The 12,568-nt window shown below is 46.0% G+C and overlaps 1 protein-coding gene across 5 annotated transcripts in view; it reads left to right on the top strand.

Annotated features, from left to right (window-relative positions):
* ptprna (protein tyrosine phosphatase receptor type Na) overlaps positions 1-12,568 on the top strand; it is a 229,234-nt gene that overhangs the window by 42,470 nt on the left and 174,196 nt on the right. For all 5 annotated transcript variants that reach the window (XM_073046219.1, XM_073046221.1, XM_073046223.1 and 2 more), the window contains exons 3-4: positions 5,091-5,204; positions 8,312-8,423. In XM_073046219.1, coding sequence (XP_072902320.1) covers positions 5,091-5,204; positions 8,312-8,423 — 226 coding nt within the window. The remainder of the gene's footprint in view (positions 1-5,090; positions 5,205-8,311; positions 8,424-12,568) is intronic.

Genomic DNA, 12,568 nt, shown 5'->3' with positions numbered 1-12,568 from the left:
CCGAGCACAGCCAACTGTGAGTCCGTCCGAAAACTTCCGACAACTTCGTGCCTCCGACCAGCCCTCCGACACCGAGCACCGAGCACCATCTCTGCCGAGTGCTTCAACCCCGGCTCCGGCCACCAAGCAACAGGCAAAGCCGAGGATTCGGGGCCTTCCTCTCTGGAGATCTCTCCGATCGCTCAGTAGCAGCGTCAGCAGCACAGGCATGTCAGAAGTTTCGCCAGATGTTCCTCCGTGCTTCACACATCCGTCTCAATCAAATCAGGATTGTGCATGGCCCCTACTTACAGATAACGGATATTCCTTACTGGAGTGGCCGCTGCGCCCTGCGTCGTCGCGCCGCCATCTGTATGCTCTCCTTATGACTGTGTGGCTTTCCTCCAGGTGCCCCGGTATACTTCCACTTTCCAAAAGGGCCTATGGTTAGGGTTTGTGAATTGTGGACATGCCTTGTTGGTGTTGGAAGTATAGCAACCCTTGTGGGTATTCAGAACAACCCTCACTGGTTTGATTTGAGGCAAATGACTCATTTCACTGTATTTTTCAATGTACATGCGACAAGTAAAGCTCCTCTTTTATCTTTAAATGGGACTAAGCTGGTTGGCACCATGTTTGGCATGAATGAGATGACAGTAATGAGAAGAGGGCACGTCCCAGATGGGAGGGTCATTCATGCTGGATGCTGCCTCTTTGAGGCATGACCTTTTGAAGATGTCCTCGATGGTGGGGAGACTAGTGCCCATGATGGAGCTGGCTGAGTTTACAACTCTCTGCAGTTTTTTCCAATCCTGTGCATTGGTGCCATGTATTGGGTCTGTGCATTACGACTCTGTAAATTATCCTTGTTCACAGATTCCTCAGGAGGGAGATTTGCCTGATTACACATTCTGGACCAGATGCACCAAACACTAGGTTGAATTAAACTAAATCTCTTCTGTCTGCACATGATCCACATCTCTCAATTCCCTGCATATTCACAGCTTTAACAGCCTCTTAAACAGCTCTATCATATTTGCTTCCACCACCACCTCTGAAAGCCCATTCTATGCACCCACCACTCTCTTTGTGTATTAAAAATACTTGTCCCACACATTTTCCTTAAACTTACAGACACCTCCTGACTTTAAATGAATTCCCCTGTTACTCGACTGTAATAGAAAAAGATTCTGATTGTCTACTGTAACTACAGTATGCCTCTCAGAATTTTATAATCTTTTCTCAAGTCTTCCCTCAGCCCCTGACGCTCCAGAGAAAAAAAAAACAACCCAAGCTTTTAATGATGGTCTTGGGCCCAAACCGTTGACTATTTATTCCCTTCCATAGATGCCACCTGACCTGCTGAGTTCCTCCAGTATTGTGTGTGTTTCCCAAGTTTTTAGAACCTGGAATTTCACAGCGCAGCCAAACAAAAAAGTGTTACTCTTGAGGCCAAGGTGCAAAACGCAGTACCAGCAGTCACTCACAGCATGACACACACATAGCACAAATAAGAGAGCATCGTGCAAGTCCCTGAGTCCATGAATGTTGCAGCAGTCTGCAGTCAAACGGCAGACGTCTTTTCTTCTTCTGAGTGAACACTGGAGGGCAGTGCTGACTCCAGCACGGACGCTGCACCACACCGTCTCCTGTACTCCGGAGCACACAGCCTCTGCCTCTCTGCTGGGCGGTTGTCAGCAGGCAACACCGAGGGCTGAGTGCTAGTCCTCACTGTGACCGAGGCCGTACACCAATAAACAGTGAATTGGACTTGTAGCATTCCACATTACCAATGTCCAACTGTTCCTTGCGATCACAAAAGGGGCTAAGCCAATTACTTGCTGTTAGACTGCACACCTCCACCAACGCCTCTCTGACGCAGGCAGCAGCACGATTTGCACCAAGTCCAGCTCCTTCAGTTTCTCCACCAACGCGCAACTCGCTGATGGAGTAAACCTGCAGATCTTTAAGATCTTAATGTCCACAAAAGTCTTGTGATCATGATAAAAGACAACAGCACATTTGATTGACCCTGTAGAAGTCATTGCGTCTAAGCGTGCTGCCATCTTACCAGAGGTCACACTATTCTCCAGCTGTTGTGTCAGATTTTAATTCTACTCGTCTTTACTGACCATCGAGCTTTTAATACTCAAAGCCCATTGTTTATCTTCCTCACATTCCCAACTACTCACCCGTGATTCCACCCCTCGCGTACACTATAGGGGCAATTCACATTGGCTAATTAACCTAACCTTTGGGATCTGGGCACCTGGGGGAAAACCCAGTGGTCCCAGGGAGAGCATGCAGACTTCAAACAAACAGCTCCTGAGGCCAGAATTGAACCCAGGACGATGAGGCTGAAGTTGTACTAAATGTGTAACTCCACGTCTCACACTTGATCTCAATTCGCATCCAATTCCCAGTGGAGCAGTATGAGTCTCTACATGTCCAAAACTCTGTTGGCCTGTTTTGGATGCACTTAGCCATAGAGTCATAGAACACTACAGCACAGAGGTAGGCCCATGAGCCATTCCTCATCAGAGGATCAGATGTGGAGAGGGTCAGCAACTTTAAATACCTCAGCTTTAACATTTCAGATGTCATGTCCTATTCACCTTTTCCCAGTAACTCATGTCCTCAAGTCCTGATGGCGTCCTTATAAATTTTCTCTGCATTCTTTCAATCATTTGATATCTTTCCTGTAGGTAGGTGACCAGAACTGTACACAGTACTCCAAATTTGGCCTCACTTCACCAACTTCTTATACAGCTTCAACATAACATCCTAAAGCTGAGCTGTTGTGAGGTCTCTGGAACTGTAAGATGGAGACAATAGACGCAGGAGTAGGCCATTCGGCCCTTTGAGCTAGCACCACCATTCAATGTGATCATGGCTGATCATCCACAATCAGTACCCCGTTCCTGCCTTCTCCCCATATCCCTTGACCCTGCTATCTTTAAGAGCTCTATCTAACTCTGTCTTGAAAGCATCCAGAGAATTGGCCTCCACTGCCTTCTGAGGCAGAGCATTCCATAGATCCACAACTCTGGGTGAAAAAGTTTTTCCTCAACTCCATTCTAAATGGCCTACCCCTTATTCTTAAACTGTGGCCTCTGGTTCTGGACTCCCCCAACATTGGGAACATGTTTCCTGCCTCTAGCACAGGGGTGTCAAACTCATTTTAGGTCACGGGCCGGATTGAGCAAAATGCAGCTTCATGCGGGCCGGATCAGTCGGACGCGTGCGAACGCAGCTTTCGTTGCCTCCGTTTTTGCAGCCTGCTCTCATGTGTCTCAGTCTCTGCTATAACTACAAAGTGTTTCACTTTACAAATTCCGTTTCTTATGAAGAAGACTGCCGAATAAACACTAAAAACCCTGAAAACCTGGTACCTGAATAAACTCAGCATTAGCCATATCATACGCCATAGGCGCTTCGATTACTGGGGCCAGCTTTAATAGTAATTAGATATTATCTCGTGGGCCAAAGATAATTCCACCGCGGGCTGGATTTGGCCCGCGGGCCTTGACTTTGACATATATGCTCTAGCATGTCCAATCCCTTAATAATTTTATATGTTTCAACCAGATCCCCTCTCATCCTTCTAAATTCCAGTTGCTACCAAATGTACCACTGTGTTAAATTGTTACTGCATTTGAAATGTGGAGGCTCACCAATTTTAACTGGTGGCCCCACTGTTCAGCTAAACATCCTGACTGACAGATGGAAAGCCATCCCACAGCTGAGGGAAAGTTCTGTAGCTGATTCCAGGGAGAAGGATAGAGAAGGAAGGCATTGTGTGGACTATCTGGAGATAATTTTTCCGATGGTGGGAGGGAAGTTGCCCAGATACAGGAAGTCATCATAGATCTGCAAGAGGACATCTAGGACAGACATAATTATCTACCCTGATATGACGTGCTCTGCCTGGGAAGGTGATCAAACTCAAAGCTGACTTTATTGTCAATAGTTCCATTTAGTATCAGAGAAATGTATACAACATACATCCTGAAATTCTTCATACAAGAACATAAGGTATAGAAGCAGAATTTGGCCATTTGGCCTATCAAGTCTGCTCTGCCATCTATTGTTGGTGATCAATTATCCCTCTCAACCCCATTTTCCTACCTTTTCCCCGTATCTTTTTGAAGCCCTTACTAATCAATGACCTACAACCTCCACTTTAAAAATACCGAAAGTCTTGGCTTGCAGTGCTGTCTGTGGCAATGAATTCCATGGATTCACCACTCTCAGGCTAAAGAAATTCCTCCTGTCTGTTCTAAACAGAGATCCTTCTAACCTGAGGCTGCGTCCTCTGGTACAGCCTCAGAATACAAGGACATCTCTTTGGTATCCATAGCTACATGTATACACAAGTGCAATGAAAAGCTTGCTTGCTGCAGCATCACAGGCACATAGCATTAGAAATACAAGAAGATATATTAAATACTAATAATATACAGTTTTTACAACAAAGAACACCATTAGAACAAAAAAAATGTCCACTGAAGTGCAAACTGGTCATCGTGTTGCCAAACTGTAGTGATTAGAGTTGTGCTAGATTGTTCAAGAACTAAGTGTTCAAAGGGAGGTAGCTGTTCCTGAACCTGGTGGTGCGGGATTTCAGGCTGCCTGACGGATGCTGTGAGAAGCTGGCATGGCCTGGATGGCGAGGACCTTTGATGATAGATGTTGCCCTCTTGAGGCAGTGCCTCGTGTAGATGTTACTGATGGTGGGGAGGGATGTGCCCATGATGGATTGAGCTGATTCAGCAAGAACTGTCCAGGAGGTGTTCTAGAGTGATGTTTGCAGGGAAACAGTTATGGAAGGAATTGGGCTGTCCCTTCAAATGACATAATTCTCTTATGATTACACTTCATCATGGTTTGTGAGAGCACGCTCCTCCCTTATTTCTCACTTTTTACAAGAAGATTTCTCAGGATTATCTCATTGACACTAAGGCACATGGGAGCAGTGCTACATAAATTCAAGCCTTTCTTTTCGTCTACATGCTTGGTGAACAGCTTCCTAGTCTGGATGTGAGTTTTTGATGTGGTGACTGAGACAATGACCCAGCTTAAAACTAAAGAGAGTTTCTTTCTTTGTCTAGATGGACTCTTCGGGCACTGTCAGGATGCCTTGCTGCCAATCAGGACCCAGTATGACGTGTCCCCTCTGGTCCTGGGCCGACTTCGGGAGGTGCTGAGGCAGCTGCTGCTACAAGGTAGGAAGCAATGGGCTCAGCTCCCACCGTAAATAGCCACACCACTTTCTCCTGAGGACCCTGCTCCTTCCTAGTCGCTCCCCATTGCTCCCATTGTATGGAATCCCTGCAGATCCAGTCCTTTTCCCATTTCTACAGAACCCTGGGATATTGATCCCATTCCCATTCTCTCTGCTTGTACACAATCCCAGGTAATCCAGCCCCTTTCTAATCATTCCTATTGTGTGGAATCTCATGAGATCCAGCCCTTCTCCTATTAATCTTGGGAAATCCAGCCTATTCCCATTCTTTCCACTTGTACAGGAGATCATTTGATGATTCCCATTGTATGGAATCCTAGCAAATCCAGCCCCTTTTCAATAACTTTTTAAGAGTCCCAGGAGATCCGAACCTTCTTATCACTCCCATTGTAGGAAATCCAGACCCTACCCAATAACTCCTGTTTTACGGAATCCCAAGAGATCTAATCCCTTCCCATTGCCTATTCCACAATTGTACAGAATCCTTGAAAATCCAGATCCTTCCCATTCACTCCTGTTGTACATAATCCCAATGGATCCAGTCACTCCCCTTGTATAGAATCCCATCGCAATCAAGTCAAGTCACTTTTATTGTCATTTCGACCATAACTGCTGGTACAGTACACAGTAAAAACGAGACAACGTTTTTCGGGACCATGGTGTTACATGACACAGTACAAAAAACTAGACAGAACAATATAAAAAAAACAACACAGAGAAAGCTACACTAGACTACAGACCTACACAGGACTGCATAAAGTGCACAAAAACAGTTCAGGTATTACAATAAATAATAAACAGGACAGTAGGGCAAGGTGTCAGTCCAGGCTTCGGGTATTGAGGAGTCTGATAGCTTGAGGGAAGAAACTGTTACATAGTCTGGTCGTGAGAGCCCGAATGCTTCGGAGCCTTTTCCCAGACGGCAGGAGGGAGAAGAGATTGTATGAGGGGTGCATGGGGTCCTTCATAATGCTGTTTCCTTTGCAGATGCAGCATGTAGTGTAAATGTCCATGATGGTGGGAAGAGACCCCGATGATCTTCTCAGCTGATCTCACTATCCGCTGCAGAGTCTTGCGATCCGAGATGGTGCAATTTCCGAACCAGGCAGTGATGCAGCTGCTCAGGATGCTCTCAATACGACCCCTGTAGAATGTGATGAGAATGGGGGGTGGGAGATGGACTTTCCTCAGCCTTCGCAAAAAGTAGAGACGCTGCTGGGCTTTCTTTGCTATGGAGCTGGTGTTGAGGGAATCCCAATCAATCGCAATATACACAATTTCAGTGGATTCATTCCTTTCCCATCACTTCTATTGCATAAAAGTCCAGGAGATTCAACCCTTTCCCATTCACTCCCATTGCAAATAATTCCAGTGGGCCCAGTCCATTCCCATTGTGTGGAATTTCAGGGCATCCCTTCCCTCTGCATCCATATCCAATACACAGAACTCCATGGGGTCCTGTCCATTCCTGTTCCTGCCTTTGTATGAAATACAAGTGTATTCATTCTCATTGTACAGAATACCATGAGATCATCCCTCCCTCCCTCTCCCACTGTGCAGAATTATTTAAAGATAAGTTAGAGGTTGAAGGCTGGCTGGTGGCGTAGTGGCATCAGTGCTGGACTTCGGGACGAGAGGTTCCTGTTAAGAGCTGGTGATCTCTTAAAAAAAAACTCACTCGACAGAAGGCAATGGCAGACCTCTGGTGTAACTTGCCTAGTACGTGATTTCCCAATATGTCAGAGCAACGTGGAAGGAAATTGTCTCCTACCTAGAAATAATTCCGGATGTGACAACCGTAGAGGTTGAAGTGTGGACATGGAATAAAATGAACATAAATACCAGCACATATTTACAATATAAGCAGCATTATAAAAAGTAATTTGAATTCTTTACAGTGCAGTGACTGTGGTGATAGATAGAGGGGGTGGGGATAACTAACTAGACTGGCTGATCAGACTGGGGGAAGAAAGTTTAAGATGGCATGAAGTTTGTGTTTTAATTGACCTGGAGTGCTTTTCAGAAGGGAGTTTTTGGAAGAGGCAGTTTGCGGGGTAGGTAGTGTCTGCAATGATTTTGCTTTGGACACATACAAGTCCTGCAGTGATGGTAGGACGCTCTCAATACAACCCCTGTAGAATGTGATGAGGATGGGGGGTGGGAGATGGACTTTCCTCAGCCTTCGCAAAAAGTAGAGACGCTGCTGGGCTTTCTTTGCTATGGAGCTGGTGTTGAGGGAATCCCAATCAATCCCAATATACAAGCACAAGCGCATGGCCACTGTACAGAGGTCACAATAATGCCCCAAAATATCACTGCATACGATTAAAGGAATTATATTTATGAATCTTAACTAAAGGGTTGGTAAAGAATAACAAAAAGAAAAGGGCCCATTTTAATTAGACAGTAAACGTGCACAAGTTGGAGCTCATCTTGAACCTCTGTCACTCACGCACTGGGCCCTCGGTCAACATGAAAGCTCACACCACCTCGTCGCTCGCAATCCACCTCGAACAAATGGGTCTCCCACCGGATCATTTGCTACTCTCTCGTCATCTTCTCTCGAACAAGAGCCCCGAAGCCCAACCTTAGTGTCCCTCACTAGTGAAACCTCCCCTTCAATTCGACCATCCTCATTGGACGGCACACGTTTCCCCTCCTCCCTTATCTTCAACAATAACCCAAACAAGCAGCTCTCATAGAACAGCACAAAATGAAGTACATGGAGCATAACAGTAAAACATATGAGCCAGGGCATTACATAAGTTTATATGTATCAGGAATTTGTTGTGGTGTGTTGGTTGAGATGCGATATGCAACGGAAAATAACTACATTCAATATTTGTGAAGTATAAAGTGGTTGTAGACTGCGTCAGTACGTGCCATGAAAAACTTACAGGCATGCAGCATTAGGACAAGAAAAACACAAACAAAACTATACAAAAGAGAGCACAAATAGAACAAAATTGCCTGGATTTATTGTGTTGCTGCTATTGATGGCTTGTGTTGTTAATGTTGTTCTGCCTCCTTGCTATTACTCAGTTCTGCCTTTCCAAATCTCTCATCCCGCCTGCTCTTTCCTTCCAGGGTTGTCATGGCAGGATGACATCACCCAGTATGTGATCGCCATGGAGATGGAAAAGGTCCCAAAGCTCCACCCTCAGCAGCTCCGCCTGTCCACTGTGATGGGAGATGAGAGGTGACCACCGGCTGTTTGGCAACAGGGAAGGGGAAGGAGCAGGGGCTGTTCCGGGGCACAAGAGCACTTGTTACCTTCCACTGCAGGGATGTTTTCAGGGGCAGACCACAGCCTGGATGTACAGTGGGCCTATAGCACACCCTCTGATCTGCACAAAGCCAAGAGACACCTCAGTGGAGTTTCCGGTCTCAGCCAGGAGAGTACCCAATTCTCCATGCTAGTGCCATCAGAGTTAGCACATTGTGAAAAAAATGTGCTTTTCCCAAAGTCCTGTGGGGCTTTATAGACAAAGCGCCATTCCAGTGTCTGACCGTGGGAGTGGGTGATCGGACGGTGTAGAGGGAGTTTCACTCTGTCTGACCCTGGGTGTGTGTGATGGGACTGTGTTGAAGAAGCTTCACTGTGTCTAACCCTAAAGGCTGTGTGATGGGACAGTGTAGAGGGAGCTTTACTCTGCATCTGATCCCTGGAGTGTGTGATGGGATAGTGTTCAAAGGTTCCTTTATTATTAAAGTACACAACTCCAAAATTCTTCTTCTCCAGATAGCCATGAAACCAAGAAAGAAAAGAAAGGCAGCACTATCGTCAACCCCCAAATCCCACCTCCCCCCCACACACAAAACAAAAGAAAGCAAGGAAGAGAGGGTGAAAAACACAGAATTCAAAAAAACTGTAAGTCCAGAGTCCAGGTCCACATCTAAAGTGCAGAAAACCTGGGCAACATTCTCCCTCTCCGTAGCAGAGTGATATCACCAGCGATAAAAAGGCAGGAATCTCCCTCATCGCTTTCAATGGCGCACAATGGAAGCTTTAACTGGTGAAATGGAGTCAAACATCAACTCATGGCCTTTTTCACGAGGTTCCTGCACACTGCCTCTGCCTTCCGGAATCCTCTCAGAGACTACAGAGCACTGGAATACTCAAACAATCACCAGACAGCAAATCACAGGCTCCAGCAGTTCTAGAATCACATTCCAGATGAAAAGCAAATGTAAAAGACATAAAAGAAGTGAAATACGTATGTGGTTCATGATCTATCCTGACGATGTCAACTAAAGGGCATTGTACACAGGTGCCATCTTGACTGGAAGATTTGAGGGAGGATCTTGAATTATAGAGGGAGCTTCACTCTGTATCTGACCCCAGGAGTGTGTGATGGGATGGTGTAGAGGGAGCTTCACTCTGTGTCTGACCCTGGGAGTGTGTGATGGGACAGTGTAGAGGGAGCTTCACTCTGTGTCTGACCCCGGGAGTGTGTGATGGGACAGTGTAGAGGGAGCTTCACTCTGTATCTGACCCCAGGAGTGTGTGATGGGATGGTGTAGAGGGAGCTTCACTCTGTGTCTGACCCCGGGAGTGTGTGATGGGACAGTGTAGAGGGAGCTTCACTCTGTGTCTGACCCTGGGAGTGTGTGATGGGACAGTGTAGAGGGAGCTTCACTCTGTGTCTGACCCCGGGAGTGTGTGATGGGACAGTGTAGAGGGAGCTTCACTCTGTGTCTGACCCTGGGAGTGTGTGATGGGACAGTGTAGAGGGAGCTTCACTCTGTATCTGACCCCAGGAGTGTGTGATGGGATGGTGTAGAGGGAGCTTCACTCTGTGTCTGACCCTGGGAGTGTGTGATGGGACAGTGTAGAGGGAGCTTCACTCTGTGTCTGACCCCAGGAGTGTGTGATGGGATGGTGTCGAGGGAGCTTCACTCTGTGTCTAACCCTGGGGGTGTGTGATTGGACAATGTGGAGGGTGCTTCACTCTGTGTCTGACCCTGGGAGTGTGTGATAGACAATAGACAATAGGTGCAGGAGTAGGCCCTTCGGCCCTTCTAGTCAGCACCACCATTCACTGTGATCATGGCTGATCATACACAATCAGTACCCCATTCCTGCCCTCTCCCTATATCCCTTGACCCCACTATCTATAAGAGCTCTATCTAACTCTCTCTTGAATGCTTCCAGAGACTTGGCCTCCACTGCCTTCTGGGGCAGAGCATTCCACATATCCACCACTCTCTGGGTGAAAAAGTTTTTCCACATCTCTGTCCTAAATGGCCTACCCCTTATTCTTAAACTGTGGCCTCTAGTTCTGGACTCACCCATCAGCGGGAACATGCTTCCTGCCTCCAGCGTGTCCAATCCCTTAATAATCTTATATGTTTCAATCAGATTCCCTCTCATTCTTCTAAATTCCAGTGTATACAAGCCCAGTCACTCCAATCTTTCAACATATGACAGTCCCGCCATTCCAGGAATTAACCTTGTGAACCTACGCTGCACTCCCTCAATAGCAAGAATGTCCTTCCTCAAATTTGGAGACCAAAACTGAACACAATACTCCAGGTGGGGTCTCACCAGGGCCCTGTACAGCTGCAGAAGGACCTCTTTACTCCTATACTCAATTCCTCTTGTTATAAAGGCTAGCATGCCATTAGCTTTCTTCACTGCCTGCTGTACCTGCATGCTTGCTTTCATTGACTGATGTACAAGAACATCTAGATCTTGTTGTACTTCCCCTTTTCCTAACTTGACTCCATTTAGATAGTAATCTGCCTTCCTGTTCTTGCCACCAAAGTGGATAACCTCACACTTATCCACATTAAACTGCATCTGCCATACATTTGCCCACTCACCCAACCTGTCCAAGTCACCCTGCATTCTCATAACATCCTCCTGACATTTAACACTGCCACCCAGCTTTGTGTCATCAGCAAATTTGCTAATGTTATTGTTAATCCCTTCATCTAAATCATTAATGTATATTGTAAACAGCTGCGGTCCCAGCACCGAACCTTGCGGTACCCCACTGGTCACAGCCTGCCATTCCGAAAGGGACCCGTTAATCGCTACTCTTTGTTTCCTGTCAGCCAGCTAATTTTCAATCCATGTCAGTACTCTGCCCCCAATACCATGTGCCCTAATTTTGCCCACTAATCTCCTATGTGGGACTTTATCAAAAGCTTTCTGGAAGTCCAGGTACACTACATCCACTGGCTCTCCCTTGTCCATTTTCATAGTTACATCCTCAAAAAACTCCAGAAGATTAGTCAAGCATGATTTTCCCTTCATAAATACATGCTGACTCGGACTGATCCTTCTACTGCTATCCAAATGTGTCGTAATTTCCTCTTTTATAATTGACTCCAGCATCTTTCCCACCACTAACGTCAGGCTAACCGGTCTATAATTCCCTGTTTTCTCTCTCCCTCCTTTCTTGAAAAGTGGGACAACATTAGCCACCCTCCAATCAGCAGGAACTGTTCCTGAATCTATAGAACATTGGAAAATGATTACCAATGCATCCACGATTTCTAGAGCCACCTCTTTAAGTACCCTGGGATGCAGACCATCAGGTCCCGGGGACTTATCAGCCTTCAGACTCAACAGTCTATCCAACACCGTTTCTTGCCTAATTTAAATTTCCTTCAGTTCATCCTTTACCCTAGTTCCTTTGGCCACTATTACATCTGGGAGATTGTTTGTGTCTTCCCTAGTGAAGACAGATCCAAAGTACCTGTTCAACTCGTCTGCCATTTCCTTGTTCCCCATAATAAATCCACCCGTTTCTGTCTTCAATGGCCCAATTTTGGTCTTAAGTTTTTTTTTGCTATTCACATACCTAAAGAAGCTTTTACTATCCTCCTTTATATTCTTGGCTAGTTTACCTTTGTACCTCATTTTTTCTTGGCGTATTGCCTTTTTTGTTATCTTCTGCTGCTCTTTAAAAGCTTCCCAGTCCTCCCGCTCATCTTTGCTATGTTATACTTCTCTTTTATTTTTATACTGCCCTTTACTTCCCTCCTCAGCCATGGCCGCCCCTTACTCCCCTTAGGATCTTTCTTCCTCTTTGGAATGAACCGATCCTGCACCTTCTGCATTATTCCCAGAAATACTTGCCATTGTTGTTCCACTGTCTTCCCTGCTAGGGTATTGTTCCATTGAACTTTGGCCAGCTCCTTCCTCATAGCTCCATAGTTCCCTTTGTTCAACTGTAATACTGACACATCCGATTTTCCCTTCTCCTTCTCAAATTGTAGGTTAAAACATATCATATTATGGTCACTACCTCCTAATGGTTCCTTACCTTGAGGTCCCTGATCAAATCTGGTTCATTGCACAACACTAAATCGAGAATTGCCTTCTCCCTGGTA

This window comes from Hemitrygon akajei, chromosome 5 (genome assembly GCF_048418815.1).
Source record: "Hemitrygon akajei chromosome 5, sHemAka1.3, whole genome shotgun sequence".
In the NCBI taxonomy this organism is placed as follows: Eukaryota; Metazoa; Chordata; class Chondrichthyes; order Myliobatiformes; family Dasyatidae; genus Hemitrygon; species Hemitrygon akajei.
Note: the sequence above shows the minus strand (reverse complement) of the source record. Positions and strands in the feature narration are given on the sequence as shown.